At 44.5% G+C, this 18,873-nt stretch overlaps 1 protein-coding gene across 8 annotated transcripts in view; it reads right to left on the reverse strand.

The window, feature by feature from the left end:
* SH3KBP1 (SH3 domain containing kinase binding protein 1) overlaps positions 1–18,873 on the reverse strand; it is a 1,542,178-nt gene that overhangs the window by 54,675 nt on the left and 1,468,630 nt on the right. For all 8 annotated transcript variants that reach the window (XR_013599915.1, XR_013599916.1, XM_078657888.1 and 5 more), the window contains one exon: positions 13,855–13,964. Coding sequence is in view for 6 of the 8 variants with exons in the window: in XM_078657888.1 (XP_078514014.1) it covers positions 13,855–13,964 (110 nt within the window). In the remaining 2 variants the exon portion in view is untranslated. The remainder of the gene's footprint in view (positions 1–13,854; positions 13,965–18,873) is intronic.

Below are 18,873 nucleotides of genomic sequence, written 5' to 3' on the forward strand. Positions count from 1 at the left end.
CATTAGACATCTCTAATGGATTCTTTTGTCAAAACATTGCACCTGAAAGCAGGTATTTGACCGCTTTCTCAATAATGGGGTCGCAGAAAAAATTTCTGTCGACTCCCACAGGGATTCAAGAATAGCCCAGGATTATTCTCATCAAGAGTAACAGAGTTACTACAAATGTATGATGATGAAGCATTATCATATGTCGATGACATCTATCTAACAGATGATGACTTGGATACCCACTTGAAAAGAGTGAACACCATAATACTTGGGTTCGCAGCAGAGGGTTACAAATTCAACTTTAAAAAGTCACGAATTGCCCATCTAACAGTCCTGTTTTTAGGATATGAATTATCAAGTGAAGGCAAAAGCCTAGCAGACAATTTCTTAGAGAAATGCACGGTACTCCAAGCACCAAAAACGCTGAAGAACTTACAATCAATACTAGGTTTCCTGAATTTCGGAAGAACTTACATTCTAAATTATGCAGAGAGGGTTAAACCGCTCTATGAACTAATAAAACCTGATTTTAAACCAATCAATTGGACTCAAAAACACACAGAAATTTTGAGATCATTGCAAACAGACATGTTAGCTAAAACAAGATTGCAAACTCGCAAAAACACACGCAACCTTGTAATCCGAGTCATCCCAGGAAGATGCGGATTCACGTACCTGACCTCTAATGAGGGAGAAATGGTACCAATAGCTTACAAATCACATTTGTACACACAAGCTGAAAAAACATTCAGTCTTGCAGAGAATATTGTAAATGCGGTTCAAACAGCTGTAGCAAAAGAAAGGGCCCAAGCCCAAGGCAAAAGGATAACTGTTTTAACAGCAGAATCAGCCTTTGAGGCATTAACAAGCCCACGCAATTTAACTACCGTGGCATTAGATCCAAAATGGATACAATGGGAAAATTCTCTTGCTACAGAAAAAGTGAAATACTATTTTGACCCGAACATGAAAAAACTAAAAAAACTTAACATATGAAAAAGAATATCCTCTGCCAATCGAAATTCTGCCCCTACAACTTTACGCCTGTGTAATATATACAGATGGATCAGCACAACCCTCAGTTTGGGGGTAAGCAAGCTTACAGTGCTGCGTGCGCGGTTGTTAAATGCCGGTGGCACGGAGGTAAATTGAGACCACTGGTAACTGTCTCAATCTGTAAAAGACAGTTCAGGTCAACGTACTGAACTACTAGCTTTAAAAATGGCGCTCGATATTGCCGATCGCGAATTCCCAACACGAATAGTGTGCGATTCGCATTACTGCGTCAAATCTTACAATAATGACATACAGAACTGGGTTCAAAACGGTTACAAAGATGACACAGGTGTCACAATAAAGCATAAAACGCTTGGGAACAAGTAGTTCTTTTACAGAAAGAACTACAAAAGACTCACGTGATACATACACGGAGTCATCAGCGTGATGGCGTTCACGTTGCAGGGAATTCATTGGCTGACACAGCCACAGCGGAAGCAACTAATCCGGCTTCCGTAGCCACAAAAAAGCGTTCAGAAAAATACATAGACGGGGAAACCATGCTGGCGGTAAAAACGTCTTCAAAAGGCGACTGTGCAGCACTACCCGTGAACTATCCACTCAATTATACATACATAATAGATGCAAACTCCATTCCTTTTGCTCGAATCCCTGGAGTGGGGGATAGAGTAATTCCAAACACGAACAGGAGAGTCTGGTTTATAGCAGACGCACACATGGGTGAGGGTCTAAGACACCAGAAGATCAAGGAATCTCTGAAAGAATTGCAATCAGAATACTGGTGGCCGGGAATGAGCCTGCAACATCACAAATTTGCAATAAGCTGTCCAAACTGCAACAGAGATCGCAGTGGCGAACCGGCTGGAGTATTGCCATGGCTCTTCGTTTAGATACCCTTATCCTATCTATACGCAAAACTCAGCAGAAAAAATGCGTCACAATAACATTTAAGACTAGATTCACTGAAAATGTAGACACCAGCACTTGGCTGATGCCAGAACTGTTATAAAAGATTTGCGAGTCCATATCGGCACATACGCAATTGGCATGCTACATTCTGACCAAGGTCCTGCTTTTAGCTCTTGAGCTTATAAGGAGGTCATGACCAGCATGGGCATTGCATTGCGGTACTCTTATCCCTTCCATCCTGAGGGAAATGGGATTGTGGAAAGAAAAAACCGGGACATAAAGCAATCTATAACGGCGAGGGTATTAGGTTCGGGTGATGGGTGGGTCCAACATTTAACAAGTGTCCAACGTAGTCTTAATAATATGCCAAGAAATTCTCTAAAAGGTTTCAGTCCGTATGAACTATTGTTCGGTACTAGAATGCATATTCAGGACTTAGATAGTCAGACTTCCGTGGTAGAAGAAAAATGCTTTGATATCAAAGATCGTTTGGCTATTTTACAGGATTTAAATGAAACAAGAAAAGGCCTGAGCAACGTAAAGTTAAAACAGCAGCCAACAGCCACTGAAGATAAACCACCTGTCCCAGCAAGGCCTGTCTGGATTCCAAAGATTGGGGATCTGGTCAGAGAGAAGATCGCGGTGAAGAAGGAATTTGGGCCTTCTTACAGAAAAGCAGTACCTGTCTTAGCTATCAGCGGAACAAGATCAGTTGTACTACCGCCCCTTGCTGGTAAAAAGGAGAACCGAGTTGTATCCATCGACCTGGTAAAACCACAATCATGTGGCCAATAATAAGTAGTAGGCCCAGTGGACTCCCAAGAAATAGCAGAGTACCAAAACTTGCTACAATACAAGAGGTTCAAACTGAGAGACTAATCACATTTGATAAATCTGCAGTGAGTGAAAAAGGACTATGCAACAATGCCATGGAACTTATGCCTCTTAAAACCCAAATTGCAACAGTTCCTCAAGAAACACCAGTCTACAACGATGTAGCCTCAGACTATGCTAATGAAACAAAGAAAATTCCAAAAGCAAACGAAAATCTGGAAGCGATTCCAACAATTGACAGAACTGCATCTGGCTACTTCATCAATTTCGATGACTTTTCTGAGGATCCAAGCGAACCTGAAGAACAGAAAACAACAAAAACTTTTAAAGACAAAGTAACAACTCTTTCATCAACTCAAAGAAACCTATCTGATTTCTCCATGGATTGAATTTTGGATTGTGTTAGTGTACTTTTCCTCCTGCTTTGGCTCATCATGGTTCTTTGTTTGGGAAAATTCATTGGGGGAAAATACAGTACAATGGACACAGCAAGTCAGAACATCAACTTGGTCCTAAAGCCCCACAAGTCATCTCACATCGAGAAAAGAGAACTATCATCAGTGAATGTCACAGCTAATCCAATACCCGGTGGGGTAGCTTGGGACAAAACGGATTACGAAATCTATGGCCCGGTCGAGCTCTTGAAATATCCACACCAGTTCAAGGTTTCATTAAGTGACTTTGTAAAACCGAACACATTCTCTGATGATTGGGACTTTGAAAGTATTAATGATATGATGTCAGATTTAGTAATGTCAGCAAAATTTACAGAACATGATAACTTACAGGTTTCATCTAACTATGAAGAAATGTACTGCTACAATCACTTTGCACACCATTATTTGCATAAATCTGCTCAACCTAGAAATGTTTTAAATTATAATCAATGGGAACATTGTGCAACTCCACCAAAAGGTAGTTCGAAAACATTTTACGAGAAATTCCCATACTTCTCAGGGTTTAACACAAGTGAAGCTCAAACGTTTTATTTCAAACTGTTAAATAAGACAGGGGTGAAAACAATGCTGACAAATACTAAATTGATCTATTCTGAAACATTTTATGAAAAAATGAATACATTTGGTTTTGATTTCTGGAAAAACAACATTGAAACAAAAACCATCTGGGGTACCAAAGATTGGCAGGTCCAAGGTTAAGAAGCATTATTTAGAGCCTGCATGATCCCAGAACAAATTATATTCTTGAATGACACCGTTCAACAGACAACCTGTCTTGGCCTAGCCAAAATTAAAGACTTAAACAAACTGTCTATTCCAAAGCCAACACCTGACAGTAATAGCACTACAGATGTTGAGATAGACGTATCCCACATTTTTAACCAAAACAGAACACATCCTGATTGGAAAAAATGGTTGATCTGGCCCACAGACACAAATAACTGTCAAGATAGATTCCTGAACAAAATACAGGGGTTCAAATTGACCAGGCCAGACCCTAGATACTCCCAGAGACAACATCCAGGGATAGTTACAACATACAGTGTAGGGAAACTCTGCCGAGAATGGCTACAGAAATCCACACTGGCTGATATTAAGCAACACTTGACTTTACTTAAAGACGGTGCTGACTTGCGTGATTTCATAATGGGACCACGCAAACAGCGTCAAAAATGTTTCATAGCAGCCGGTATATACGCTGCGTACAACGAAGCTTGGAAAGAAACACAAATTGAAACAGCAGAGAAAATACGAGAAATTGATCGTATTAATTTGTAAATATCACTTTCTGTTGTGGACAATGGGTTAATGACTCTGTCCTCCAGAATATATTCACTGGACAGTATTGTATCATCTGCTATTGATATAATAGAGCAGGACTTACTAATGTTACAACATGGTCAGTCCCAATTACGTTCTATTGTACAGCTTGGCCGGACGTTGCAAAATCTGCGTTCAGGCTACGTACAATGGCGTTTAATCAACACATCGTCATTATTCTCTATCTTTAACCTTACTGATAAACAAATCAGTTTGGCACAAAAAGAAGCAGACTATACGATTCTGAGCATTGAAAAACTTGAGAGATTACCATTGACAATGTCAGAAAGACCTGTCATTGAATAGATAATACACGGGATAATTACAATTCCGATAAAAACTTTCCAATTTCAATACTGCCAAGAATATATACCAGCGGGCCAGTATGAAAGGTTGGGTAAAGGGTACATTAAGTCATCATGGAAGTTGCCTTACATACACACACGTTACAGTGAAAAGAAACAGAATGTATTTCTTAGTGGTAACAATTGTAAACGATCACTAAGCGGTATACTTCTGTGTCAAGGTATTAACTTGCATGGGGCCTGTGAGGGGACTTCAAATAACCTTTCATGTCACCAGCACGGCACACCTGCAACACCAATAGAGCCATTCTTTAGACGGCTTTCTAACGGGAGCTATATTCCAATAGTGGACCACAGCTGTTGTGGCATGGTGCCAGGGAAAGCCTATCTCGTGAGCGTGAGTTCCATGGTCACTTGCTGTATGCAAGTATTGTATCCAAACAGCACTCCAGATACGGAGGCAACAATTTGGCCTTCTTTGAATATCTCTTCTATTCGAATTGATACTTTAAGCAGAATAAAGTCTGTTCTGTTACAGACAACTGTGCCCTTAACGTCATCAAAAGAAACTTATGATCTGCAAGTTGCAAGGACAACGGCAGAGATACATAGCCTTTTATCAACAAATTGCCCTGTGCATTTCGCAGAAATGCTAAGCCAAATCCTAAATATGTCTGATACCAGTGGTATCCCACATGTATTTAAGACAATTTTTTCGGGACTGTTAACACCCTTCAAAACAGTTCTGGGCATTTTTCCTAATTTTGTCCATTCTGTCTTTGGCGGCCTACCACTTCTTTTGGGTCTCGTAGCAGGAATTTTATTTTTGATACTTCTGCTCCGATATGGCAAGCCAAGTCGCAGACAAGACTCCAGCAACGATGGAAGAAACGATCCTAGCGATACGCTATCGGGACCGCATAACTAAAGTCCTTGGATTAGCCCGGCTAAGAGATCTGAATATGACCTTGTTTCTTTCATTCAGACCCATCTGGCAGAATTGCATCTTACCTGTGCTTCGATGTATGCTATGCGGAGAAGAATGCGTGTTGGACGTCTGTCTTACACTACCATCAGCAGTACCATTGGATACAAATACTTTGCTAAGTCCTGTAACAGCTCATGCATCGTGTTGTCCCCAGCGGCTATCCATTCTGATGACGACATTCGTTGAAACTTCGCCACTACGATTAGGTGGTAGTGAAGTACGAGATGAGAGCAGCATCACCCAGGTACGACCTTCTGTGAGCATTGCTGATCCTGACATCGATGATAGCAATCATTCTCACGACTGCACTGTTGCGGCATTTTCAAACTTGGTCGAACTTTCACCTGAAGCCGTAGACCAATTGTTTGCGAGTCTGACATGATGTTCTCCCCTGAACAAAAAGAATAAGTTTTAAGCAACAAGCACACAGCGTTCCCTGAACTCTGAATTCGGCCTTCAGCTTTGATAAACAAAAGCTACTGAAAATATTTGGAACTATTTTTTCCCCTGAAAGCAAAATTATTTTTTTTCGAATTCCAAAATATTTACCTTTTTCTGGCACTTGTACTCTACTTAAAGTAGAACTATTCTTAAAGAACAGAGCTTCTATTTTTAGGAACTCTAGAGACAATATATTACCTCAGCCTCTAGCACATTTACAATAACTATTTATATGTGATGGAATGGTCTCGACCTTCTTTTCTGTATTAAGAGCCATTTCATGTGTTAATTTCGCAAATCATTCAGCTGATATATATATATATATATATCCTTTTAACTGAATGATTACACTGCTTGAATAGCGTACAGTACCAATAATCATTTTTGTGTATTTCGCATACACCATTTCAAATGCAAAAAATGTATTTTGGGGTGGGTTGGAATACACATGCACCTTTAAATGTTTACTATTGCTTAGTTTTAGTAATGATGGACATTAGATCGTGGAGTGGGTATTGTGTTTTTATCTAGGAACCTAAATCGATATTTCTATTTTATGCCCTTGTACGGTTATAATCAATAATATCCCTATAAAGGCATAAGAATCATATCCATATTTAGTCGTAGCCCATGCAGTCACATTAAGCAAGGCTACTTCCCCGGACTCCTAGAAAGCACAACGAGTTCTCTAAACAAACCAAACTCCAGCAACCTGGGAAATCCCCATTGCTTTTGTTTTGATTTCGTCCTAGAACTCCTGTGAAGCACTGTAAGAACGGCCAGTTCTTAGTGACATCTTTATTGACGTCTTATGTCCAACCTTACGTCAAACCCGGCACCTTTCAGGTATAAATATACCAACGTTGCCTTAAGCAAACACACGGTGGTGGTTTTGGAGCAGAGCAGGTATCTACTTGCCCGAGAGCCCAGCTGATGCGAGAACCCACGGACGCTGCCCCTCCCCTTTGACGCACTGAGAGAGACGCTGTCTTTTCTCCTGCCGAGAAATCCAGCTCCGGTGCTTCCAGATACCTTCGCGGGTTACTGGGATATCGAGTCCTGAGAGAGAGATACAAGACCTCCTGCTTTCTATTACCCAGGTACGGAGCTGACTAAACCCTTAAAGAGAATTCTTGAGTCAGATTCTTGGCAAAACCAACTTAACTTAAACTGCTACTTACTTACTCCTTCCCACGTATTAGGCTTAGGTCAGGTACACCGGGGTAGGCGTATTTAGAAGCACCAGTTGAGTACGTTAGTCAATGTATATATGTGTGTATATATTTTATCTATTTTAAAGTATCATATGGCTAAGAAACCATATCAATGCTTTTACAGTATTATTTTATAATCCTCCTTTTAATGTACGCACTTTACTTTACTATGAGTATTGCAATTGTGGCAATTCATTTCTCTTGCATGAGAAAGAAGACTGCTCAATAATTTACACCTTTTATTGAAAACGCCCGTCTCTCTTTTCTCTGCACTCTGGTGAAACTAAGTATGCACACTTGACTGAGTGAAATAGCTGTCTATTGTTTTCACACGACTCTAGAGATACACTCTTATTCTGAGGGAGCAAAGTTGTCATGTTTTATGGTTGTCAGAAGCTAATCCCTTCTTGTCTATCCAGGGAGGTTAAACTCCTCCTCGTTTATTCGAGAAAGTTTCTAGTGACCTCTGAGCTAGCTGGCAAACCTTAAGTCTAATATAGTCAGTAGAGACCAAGTCGACCTCAGTCCTATGTCTACACTGCTGAATATATTATTCCAGTGCGCAGAGCCTATTGGGAATATAGGAACTACACTACACAAGGAGATGTTTTTTTCCGGTAGATGACCATCCAATAAACGATCTTCAAGGGGGGGGGGGGGGGGGGGAGGCCTCGGGGAGGGTGTCTCCCGGTAAGACATGAGATAGAAGGGCATGCCTGACCTGCAGGTAGCGGAAGTGCTCTTTGTTATGAAGTTGGTGACTCTGCTGAAGTGCCTCGAAGGTCAGTACTTCCCCCCCTCCCCCAGACATCCTTTATCTGACCAAGTCCAATCAACTCCCACTTGTCAAAGACCTTGATGGTCCACAGATTGCCCAATTTGGCGGAGCTAAAGAGAGGGGTAGCGAGAGTTAATCTCCCTTCCCATCCCAGATTCTTATTTGCCGCATGCCAAACCCTTACTGCATGTGAGGTGGGACCCGCAAGAGAAAACCGGCCCGGACGATTATACAGGGCCCGAAGGAAATCTCCCCCGGGGCACTGACTACGATCCATAGCATATCCAGGGTCTCCCGGGAGGCCGTAGACTATCTAATTAATAGCTGCCAACTGGGAGGCCCAATAATATTTACTCAAATCGGGGAGCCCAATACCACCATCATACCAGGCCAAGGTGAGTTTGGTATAGGCAATGCGGGGCCTACCATCCCAGAGGAGCAGCCTCTGGAGCCCCTCAACCTCGTTGAAGTACTTGGCAGGCACTGGGTCCATAGCATTTTGGAGAACGTATAAAAATCGCGGAAGAGCCAACATTTTAAAGAGTACCGCTCTGCCCAGAAGTGACAAAGGCAACGCCCTCCAACGCTCAACGTCAGCATGCAGTCTAACCAACGGTGGCAGCAAATTCTCAACATACCTTGTCTTGGCGTCCAAAGCAATGTAGATTCCCAGATATACAAAACCCTTAGTAGCAATTTGGAGAGGGCAGTTCTGCGGGACCACCGGCGGATCCCCGTATAGTACCAACAATACAGACTTAGCCCAATTAATAGCAAAGCCTGAGAACTCACCAAACACTCTGAGAATGTCAAGAAAAACATCTAGCGAGGACCTAGGTGAGGTGAGAAAGAGAAGCACATCATCAGCATAAAGAGAAATCTTATCCTCCCAATCAGGAGACCACCGCAGCCCACGCACCGTCCTGTCCCATCTAATCCAAGCCGCCAAGGGCTCCAGTGCCAACGCAAACAGAAGGGGCGACAGTGGACATCCCTGTCGCGTCCCCTCTCCAATTCAAAGTCACCGGATTGACAATTATTCACAACCAAGCGAGCCAAAGGGGCAGTATAAAGCAAACGCACCCATCCGATAAACTCGGGCCCGAAGCCCAGCTTCTCCAACACAGCGAAGAGATATGACCATTCAATCCGGTCAAAGGCCATGGTGCCATCAAGAGACACCAACACGGCGGGTTGTAGCAATTCACGGGCCTTACCCAAAACGCCATGCAAACGTCAAAGATTAAGTGAAGTGTTACGGCATGGCATGAAGCCCGACTGATCCGGGTGCACCAAGGTGGAAATCACCTTGACCAACCTGGTCGCCAGTAATTTGGCCTATATCTTGGGCTCTGCATTGAGCAAGGCGATATGTCTTTAGGAAGAGGGGGAGGCACGGGGCTTACCTGGCTTGTGAATCACAACAATATTAGCAATACGCTGATCATAGGGGAGGATGCCGACCTCCCTACTTTTAACAAACATGGCTCTAAGATGCGGCACAATTTTATGAGCATTCAATTTATAGAGCTCAATGGGAATACCATTGGGGCCTGTCGCCTTCCCTGAGTTGATGCTCCTAATAGCTCCCCCAATTTCGTCATCCGTAATAACGCAATCCAAATATTTCCGGTCATCATCGGACAACTTATGCATAATAATATCTCTAATCATCTCAGCATGCTCAGAGCCGTTATGTGTATCCGACGAAGAATAGACATTTTTATAATAACAACCGAAGGAGTCCGCGATCAACTGAGGGTCTGTCAGAGTCTCAGGACCATCACTGTCAAGCTCAGGGACTAACCGAGAAGCGCGATCTCCTCGCTACAGCCACGCTATAAGCTTACCGGCCCTATCACCATGTTCATAGATCCTACTCTGGACCTCATTATGTTTCGTTACAGCTGACTCCCTAGACAGCCCGTGATATTCATCTTGTTTGAGGCGTAGCTGATGCCGATTCTCAGCAGTCGCATCACCGGCGACTCGTTCTTCCAAGCGGACAATCTCAGCCTCAGCCGCATTGATTTCCGCCAAACGTCTCCTTTTCTTACCCGCAATGAAAGACAACGCCTCTCCACGCAAGACCACTTTATAGGCCTCCCACAATGTCTGGGCCGAATCCACCGTTCCCTGATTATGCTGAAAATAGCGTTCGGAAGCCCCACACAGTTCTTTCTTAACTGGGTCTCGAAGATGCCAGGCATTGATGGGTGCAATTCTACCTACCATAGGCTGTCCCATCTCCACTCGAACCCAAACTGGGGAATGATCGGAGATACCCCTACCCAGATGACGTGCCTCCCTGACAGTGTCGGCCATAGCAGCGGGCAATAGGATGTAATCAAGCCGTGACATAGAGCCATGTGCCGCCGAGAGATGTGTATAACTCCTAAGTACACGATTCAAAAGGCGCCAAACATCAACCAGACCCAAAGAGTCCAAGAACTCAGAAAGCCACTGACGTGCCGGAGGAAGCGATCTCGGCGGGACACGGTCCACGTTGCCATCCAGAACAGTATTAAAGTCACCATCCAGGACCAGGAGACCAAGTGGGAGAGAGAGGAAAACATTGCGAGATCCTTAAAAGTGTCAGATTGGAGGGCCGGGGGAACAAACAGAAAGGAAAATAACGGCTTTACCCCCGATCCTCCCGGACACTCCCACATATCTGCCCCGCTGGTCCGACCATGTAGCCTGCACCTCAAACGGAAAAGCCTTCTTCACCAAGATCCCAACTCCCCTAGAGCCTGTCGTAAACCCCGCATGTGCGATCAATTTATAACCCCCTCTATGAAGGGCCATACAGCGATTGCCCACAAGATGAATCTCCTGCAGAAGTACCACATCCGGCGAGTGACGCCTGATAAACTGACTGACCATGCCCCTTTTAATTTTGTCCCCCAGACCATTCACGTTCCAACTCAGCACCCGAATCCCCGATCCCTGATTGGAGCAAGACATTCACCCCACTCCCCCAAGCACACTTACATCCGTCAACACCCAATGCAATTCAAAACGAAACCGAAACCAAGAAACAGCAAACAACCCCCCTCCCTCACTCGGAAGTCTTCTCCCCTCCCTGCACCCCTGCATCAGGACAACGCCCCAAACCCAACTCGCAGTGGGCCTGTCGCCTCGCCCAACAATGGTTACTAAAAGTAGGAAGAGGAGGCGCCTGCCGCGCAGCCTCCAACCCATCCCCCCAAAAGAATCGTCCCAAAGAACAAACTTTTTAGTCCAAATCAGTACAGTTACACGATAATAAAAGGCCTTATCCCCCCCCACGATCAAGAACCAAGCAAGCGCTCAAGACAGGAGTCTCTCATTCTGGGCCCTGCCGACCATCCTCAGTGTCCTGTCTCTGTTCTCCAGTGTCATCAGGTCTCACAGTGTCTAACCAGTCCGATGCCATCTCCGCATTATCAAAAAACCAAGTTCGCTCATTCGCTTCGACTCGTAGCTTAGCAGGATATAGCATAGAGTACTTAATCCCTTTGTCTCTCAACCTCCGCTTGATTGGGAGGAAACTCTGACGCATCCTCTGTACAGCTTGCGTAAAGTCCGGAAAGAAGGACACGGTAACATTCTCATACCGTAGCGGGCCGTCCGTTCGCGAGGCCTGTAGAATGGCATCACGGTCCCGAAAGTTCAGAACACTCGCGATCATGGGCCTGGCTGGCGTCCCCACTTTCGGCGGCCCGCCCGGCACTCTATGCGCCCTTTTCCACCGTGAAAAACTTGCTGAGTCCCTTAGGCTTCAGGTGGTTAAGGATCAGGTCTTCAACGAAGAGATCAGGCGTGCGCATTTCCGCATTTTCAGGTACACCCAAAATGCGAACGTTGTTGCGCATATTACGACCCTCATAATCATCAAGCAGTCGTCGGGTCTCCTCCCGTGCCGCTTGTAAGGCCCGGACCTCTCTCTGGAGCTCAGCGGTGTCATGTACCAGGCTCAATGTTTTGATGTCGAGGGATTTCACTTTTTCGCTAGTTTTTAGCGTGGTCTGTGCGCAGAAGGTTAACGTCAATCTTAACCGAGTCCAATTTGGTGTCAAGCGCATCCATTCTAGTCACCATAGATGTCTCTATTCTGGTGACGACCTCCATTATATCTTGCAAGGAAGGCTCAGAGCCGACACTCGGGGAGGTGGTCCTTCGTCAGGACCGGATTGACAATCACGGAAGCCACGAACAGAGGAGGAAGCACCACGAGGCTGGAGGTTTATTGGACCTCCAATTACCAGTCTGTTCAGTTTTGGCTCATGGGGCATTGCTCCCCTTCCAACCTAGCATACAACCAAACATACCAGTACTAGCTAGGGCGGTATAAAATATAAATACACATTGAGAAGAGTAACTACCTTACAGTTTAGGGTACGTACACGCACTGTGGCAAAACATCCAGTGAGTGACAGGGGGATCTGACCCCGGTCCTGACGAAGGGGCATGGTGCCCCGAAACATGTTGACCCGCACAGGAAAGCTAGCACACTAACCAGCTTAATCTTTCCGACATCACTTTTTTAATAATACCAGCCAGTGCCTAATAAATACTTTTTCTTTACACTAGGCCAGGTATTTTTTAATATCACCATATCACCCCTGACCCTACTGACACTCACTCCCACTCACTCACATAGCACCTTCACTCTAAAGGTGCTCCAGCGTAGTCGCTTGTCGCAGCACTGCCCCGTTCGGTAGCCGAGCGGGAAGACCCCGATGATGAAGCATGACACCAAGGGCCCTTTTGGTGTGTGAGGGGTATTTTAACACATCATGTGTATTCCAACACCAACAGGATGCACAATAAACCTCTCCGAGGTGGACCTTTGTGATTACTAGTACTTTGACAAGAGGAGGACGTGCCCACCTCGGTGCCTACCAGCACCACCTCTTTCATCCCCTTTTTGATTTTCTCTTATTGTCATACTAGTTCACACCTCCGACAATACTTCACACCTCTCCAACCCTCCAAGAACCGAACCAAGGGTGGCTGATTCGTGCAGGGAAGGCCACTTAGAAGCGCCCAGCAGTTAGAGGTGGGCCCTAGGGATGGTTCTAGGAGGGGGCACCACTTCCGGTAGACACTGCCGCTGTTGTTGCATTAGGTCCCGGCCACATCTGACACCAGAGTCCGCTGCCCAGGCGACGGAGTGGCCCAAAACTTCAGACGACGATTTGAGGTGGTAGAAGTGCGCCTTTCGAGCCGCAATTTCACCAGGGCGCAGCAATACTATTCCCCCATCGAACACGGTCCTCGGGTATCAGGATATGTGGCAGGATAGATGTACGGAGGAACGGGTCTTACGGAGCTACACGATCACGCGGCCATCTTGGTCCCGTGCTAGGCTCCTCCTCTTACATTTTTTAAAGAAATTTTAAGAGATGTGGTCCTCAGCACTGAGGTGGGGCTGTCTGTAAACAGACTTAACTCCAGAGGCCTGATCGCAAGTCTAACTGAGAACAAAACCCACTAAATTGCAAATATTATGGCTAAGCTCTCTGCCAATCAGAGCAAAACATGTTAAAATGTCAATTTGTTTTATGTAATGTCATTTATAGGAGTTAATCTGAACAACACAATAGGAACATACCGAGGTAAGGGACTGGGATGGAGGGCGTCTACCACCGGCTTTAGGTCTCGATGCAGTGGGATGATTGAGCTTCTCACCAGCAGATACAACGGAGTCAAACCCTTCCAGATCTGAGAAAAAAAGCATCAGAAAATAGTGTAAGTACCTAGCTCAGTTATAAAGGTTACAGTATAAGATAAAACATGTTGAAACACATACTGAGGATTATAACTTGCTGTCAGAAGTAATATAAAATATCAGCTAAAATATGAAAACAAATATTGTTATAATTGCAATGGAGCTATTCCTACTCTGACAATCTCAAGTCCATTCCAAGCTTTGCTTGAGCAGGGCTCCTGGCTCGTCGACTCATGGCATCAGCCGGATAAGCCCTCAGTTGTGTGTGAGGCTCGATGACAGAGGTCAAATCCATAAATATGGGAATACCAATGGGTTATCAGGGTTCCCTTAAGTGACTGACAAAATGAAGTCCCGATGCAGACTGAAGACTGACAAGCACGTGCATGCACATAAGCCATCTCTTGCCGGTTTGGACTCATTCAATTCAAATAACTTCAAAAGATCTACTATAATGCAGAATGGTTGTGGAAGATGGGAAAATCCTAAACCCAAAATAATCCGAGATTTAGGGATTACACAAATTTGTAAAAGGTCTAGAAATTTCTCATTGATAGCGGGAACTCCAGAGAAGACAGTATACAGAACAAATGAATAAAGACCCTCAGATGTCACTGCTAGGTCTGATGGAGTGCTGGCTCGAGCTTTACCCGTACTTTGGTTGCTAAGGGGTTCCTGATCACTAAAAGAGATATAGCTCAATATTGAAGGAAGAACAAGCTCTCATTCACGGTCAGAGTTATGGACTATTGCACAAGTGCAGACGGATGTTTACAAACAGAGAGGCTGCGATGAGGAGCCCTAGTGGCAACATTGTCATTTGTTTTGATTTATCCTAGTCTGGAGGTTTGCTTTCTTACTAGTGGATATGTATCCGGAATATGTATGAGGTGCAACTGTATTTATGATGTATGGATATCCACTCCTGGTCTGTACTGGTGAAGTTTTCTTGTGAATATGAATAAAGAAAATGGAAAAAAGGCTACCCACCTGCTGGCATGGATGAATGGCAACGTGTATGATTAGACTGAATGGGTGCATGGGGTTGAGGATCCTCCTGTCCACACGTAGGTGAAAGGACAGACCACATTCAGTGCCACAGGTAACTTGCAGAGCACCACCATGGATTTCAGTCAGGAGGGATGTGACTTTAAAAGAGGCTAGGGCTCTGCTACTGGGATATCAATCAAATTCAAAGATAAAATGACCGAGAATGTACCATTCCACTTCTCTTCATGGAGTTACCCAGATTATTGAAATCTTACAGCACTGAGGATCTTGAAACCAAAAACATGATGTGTCATTGAAATCTCGAAGAGCAGTTTTGAGTATGGATTCCCATGCGCTCAGTCTGTAGAGCTCCGTGGGAATATCAAAGAGATAAACTAAAGAGCACTTATAGGAAAACCCAAAAAGGTTTTGTGTCATTCCCATAGCTGCTCAAACAAACTAATAACAAGCATTTGCAATGCAATAGGTCTCGCATTTAGGAGAGTTTGACCTATTGGCATTGTAAATGACAATGGCTTTTATTTAGGTTTCAAAAACCAAAATATAAATAAAAGGCAATGTCATTTACAATACAAATAGCTCAAACTCTCGCAAATGCGAGACCTATTGCATTGCAAATTGTTGTTGTAACGTGCTGTGTTCCCAATGACCAAAGAAAATAAACAAGATAGATTTAACCCCTTGACCGCCGCGGTGCGGGTGATTTATGGAGTGGGCGTGGTTCGGACGACCCCCGGCCGTCCTCCGCACACGCCCACCATGACGTTGGCCGGCCGGCGGCCGGCCGACACACGTACGGGGTTAAAAATGGTACAAGCCATGTTTTTGCAGACAACACATTCATCATGGCATTCTGGAAAACATATTAATGAAAAGCCGGTGCCATTTCTGCAGCCATTTATCAGCCGAAGATCACATTGAATCTCTCCTGACAGGACAGACAGATGTACAAGTACTGCTCAATAGAGGAGAACATCAAAACAAATACTGATGAACGATGGAGCGCCCACAGAAAACGCTGATGTTGCTGACTCTCACTAGAACGTAACAGCATTTCCCTTTAAACTATGAATGACTTGCGCGGTGGGTTGAGCCTACACGTACTTTACTGCAAACTATAGGCACAGGCCGCACAGCAAAGTGAGAGTTCAAACGCTAAAGGCCTAACTCGGACACTGGTGCTAATCCAGATTTAAGGTTCCGGTTTAAAGGGAAGTTCAGAGCCAATTAATTTTGCCTCAAGCTCCCTCAGAGCTTTTACAGAGAGTAGAGAAAAAGTATTTCCACCATTTGATACCTGCCGCGCACGCTAAAGTTAGTTTCACAATTTTTTCGAACTCCTCCTACAGTTGGTAAGTACCAGCATTCTCAGACCCTCCACTACATACCATGCTTACGCAAAACGAGATAAGGTGCACCACTCGGGCAACAACACCCTTTCAACCAGACCATGCGTGAACCGGATGCAGAGTGTTGCTCAACCTAGCAAGGGGAATTACGTGCTATATAAATAATGCAGTCAGACTACTCAGAAAGAGCTTCAAGCCTCGCACTTGCTATGGAAAGCACTATAGAAACCAAGACTTTTCTAGAAGCCAGTCCATCTATGCTGTGTATTGTTGGTTAACCTCTTGCCTTACTACATGCTGAAATCATAATATTATTTCGGGCTTTTACTTAGTCAACCTCATGGAGCTTGGATCCTAAAGATTTTTCCACAATAAGGACTGGTAGTTGATCGAACGTCCTTTCTTTGATTTCATTTGAGAATATCAGTTATCCAGACTGAGAACCGAAGCCTTTACTACTACCTGCACTGCCAGCGTAAACCTGCCGTCCTGCAATCTCATCCATTCATTTCTAAACATGTTGCACCGCCTACAAAAATAAACACACACGGCTGCGCGTGCTAGCCACCGGTAAGAATGAGAGGAGCAAAGGCGGGACAGATTGAATCAAATCATTTGAGAAAAGTATGAATTAAAAAGGATATTTCCTAGGCGCCTGGTAGGTCCTTCATCCCTCAAAGGTCCCACAAAAAGTTAAACTAACATAGCTAAACTATCACAGAAGAATGAAAACTGTGTTGGTAAACAAAGTGCTACAAAATAGGATACATGTACATAGTTGAAGTTCAGAAAATAAATATAGCATTGGACAGCCCAGTTATTTGTGGACAAAATCGCTTTGATTAACGGCCATGTGTCTGACAGGGTGGAGACACCACGGCTGAAACAAACTAAACTGGTAAAAGTGTATGTGGCATGAAATGACACAGCCGCAAAAGGTATTCTCTGGTAATCTTATCTTGTCACACAGAGTTATCCTTTCACAAGAGCTCGGTCGCTGACGGTCACTAATATGAGAAAATTGTTGAAAACCTTTCAAAAATCTCATCACAACATATGATTTGAATAAAGGATGATCTGACGACAGAAATATTGCTGACAGAGCTGATAAGTAGCTAGCAACTGTGTGCAAAGGATATCCTTGCTGGGCTAGGGACAGAACAAACAATAGTACTTTAGACAACTTTGTCTGTAATGGTATGCAGGCTGCAGTACCAACTCACAAACTATTGATTTGCATATCTTGATTTTGTGGAGGGATGCCTCACCACCACGATGAGAACAAGGACTCAGGATGCAGGTTGAATGAGATAAACTGTCACCACTCAATCTCAAACCCTGAAGCTGCAAACTGTGCAGGTCTGGGAGCAACACCTTGCCCACTAGCGCGATAGAAGGCTTTCCTGAAGTGCCAGCTTGATCAATGGAGAGATGCTCCTACCAAGGAGCACTGGATACCACATCATTCTGGCCCAGTCTGATACCACTATGTTGAGTTGGGCCCGGTCAGCTGCCATTTGTGATCTGCTAGGCACTGCAGCTGAGTTAATCCTCCCTGTTGCTTAAAGACCCCATCAGGTGGTTCACCTTCAGAGAAATCCCTTGGGTGGTCCAGCCACTTCCAGAGGGGCAGGGCTTCCTAACTTATGCCCCAAGACACTACACTGCCCTACTTGTTGCAGTACCACATTACGGTAGTGTTGTCCATGAGTACCTACCCCAACCTTCTTATGATGGTGGATAGGAAGTTCTTTAATACTAAGTAAATCACCCTCAACACCATTAGACTAATATGGATTTGAGTCTCTGCTGGAGACCAGGGCCTTTTATCATTACCTTTCCCAGGTGGCCACAGCAATCCTGTTGCGATGCATCTGATCACCATCAGCTCTGGGTGGGAAAAAAAGATGGGCCTGCCACCGACCCAATCATTGTCCAATAGACACCACTACAGGTCTTTTGCAGTCTCCTCTAAAATCTTGATACAATTCAATAATTGTCCCTGATGTGAAGCCCATTGGCATACGAGGTTTCATTGCAGAACAGATTATGCCACCTGGTGTGTTTGGCTAGCAGGATGCAGTAGGTCAACAACACCAACACCCTCATCCATAGTGAGATTCAGGAACGAAGATGAAACTGTGGGATCATAGCTTGAAGGTCTAGAACTTTCAGCAGAGGAGTAAGGCACAAAGCTGTACCAGATCTTGAATAGCTCCGATGAAAGGGAGCATGTGCGAAGTAGTTGGGTCTCACTTCGGCATTTTGAAAGTAAGCCCCAATGATGTTAGGAGGTTTGCCATCATCTGGAGGTGATTTACGACTATCTGGGTTGAGCCTACCTTTTAAAGCTAGTCGCTAAGCTAGGGGAAGATTGGTACCCTGGACCTGGAGTGCTGCGACCGCCCCCATCAATTTCATCAACACCTCATGGGCACTGGTGAGGCCAAACAGGAGTCCTGCAAATTTAAAATGCTTCCAGTCTACTGTGAACCACAGGAAATGCCTGTGTGCCTGCAGGATGGGAATGTGAAAATAAACA

The sequence above is a fragment of the Lissotriton helveticus genome, chromosome 8 (genome assembly GCF_964261635.1).
Source record: "Lissotriton helveticus chromosome 8, aLisHel1.1, whole genome shotgun sequence".
Taxonomy (NCBI): domain Eukaryota; kingdom Metazoa; phylum Chordata; class Amphibia; order Caudata; family Salamandridae; genus Lissotriton; species Lissotriton helveticus.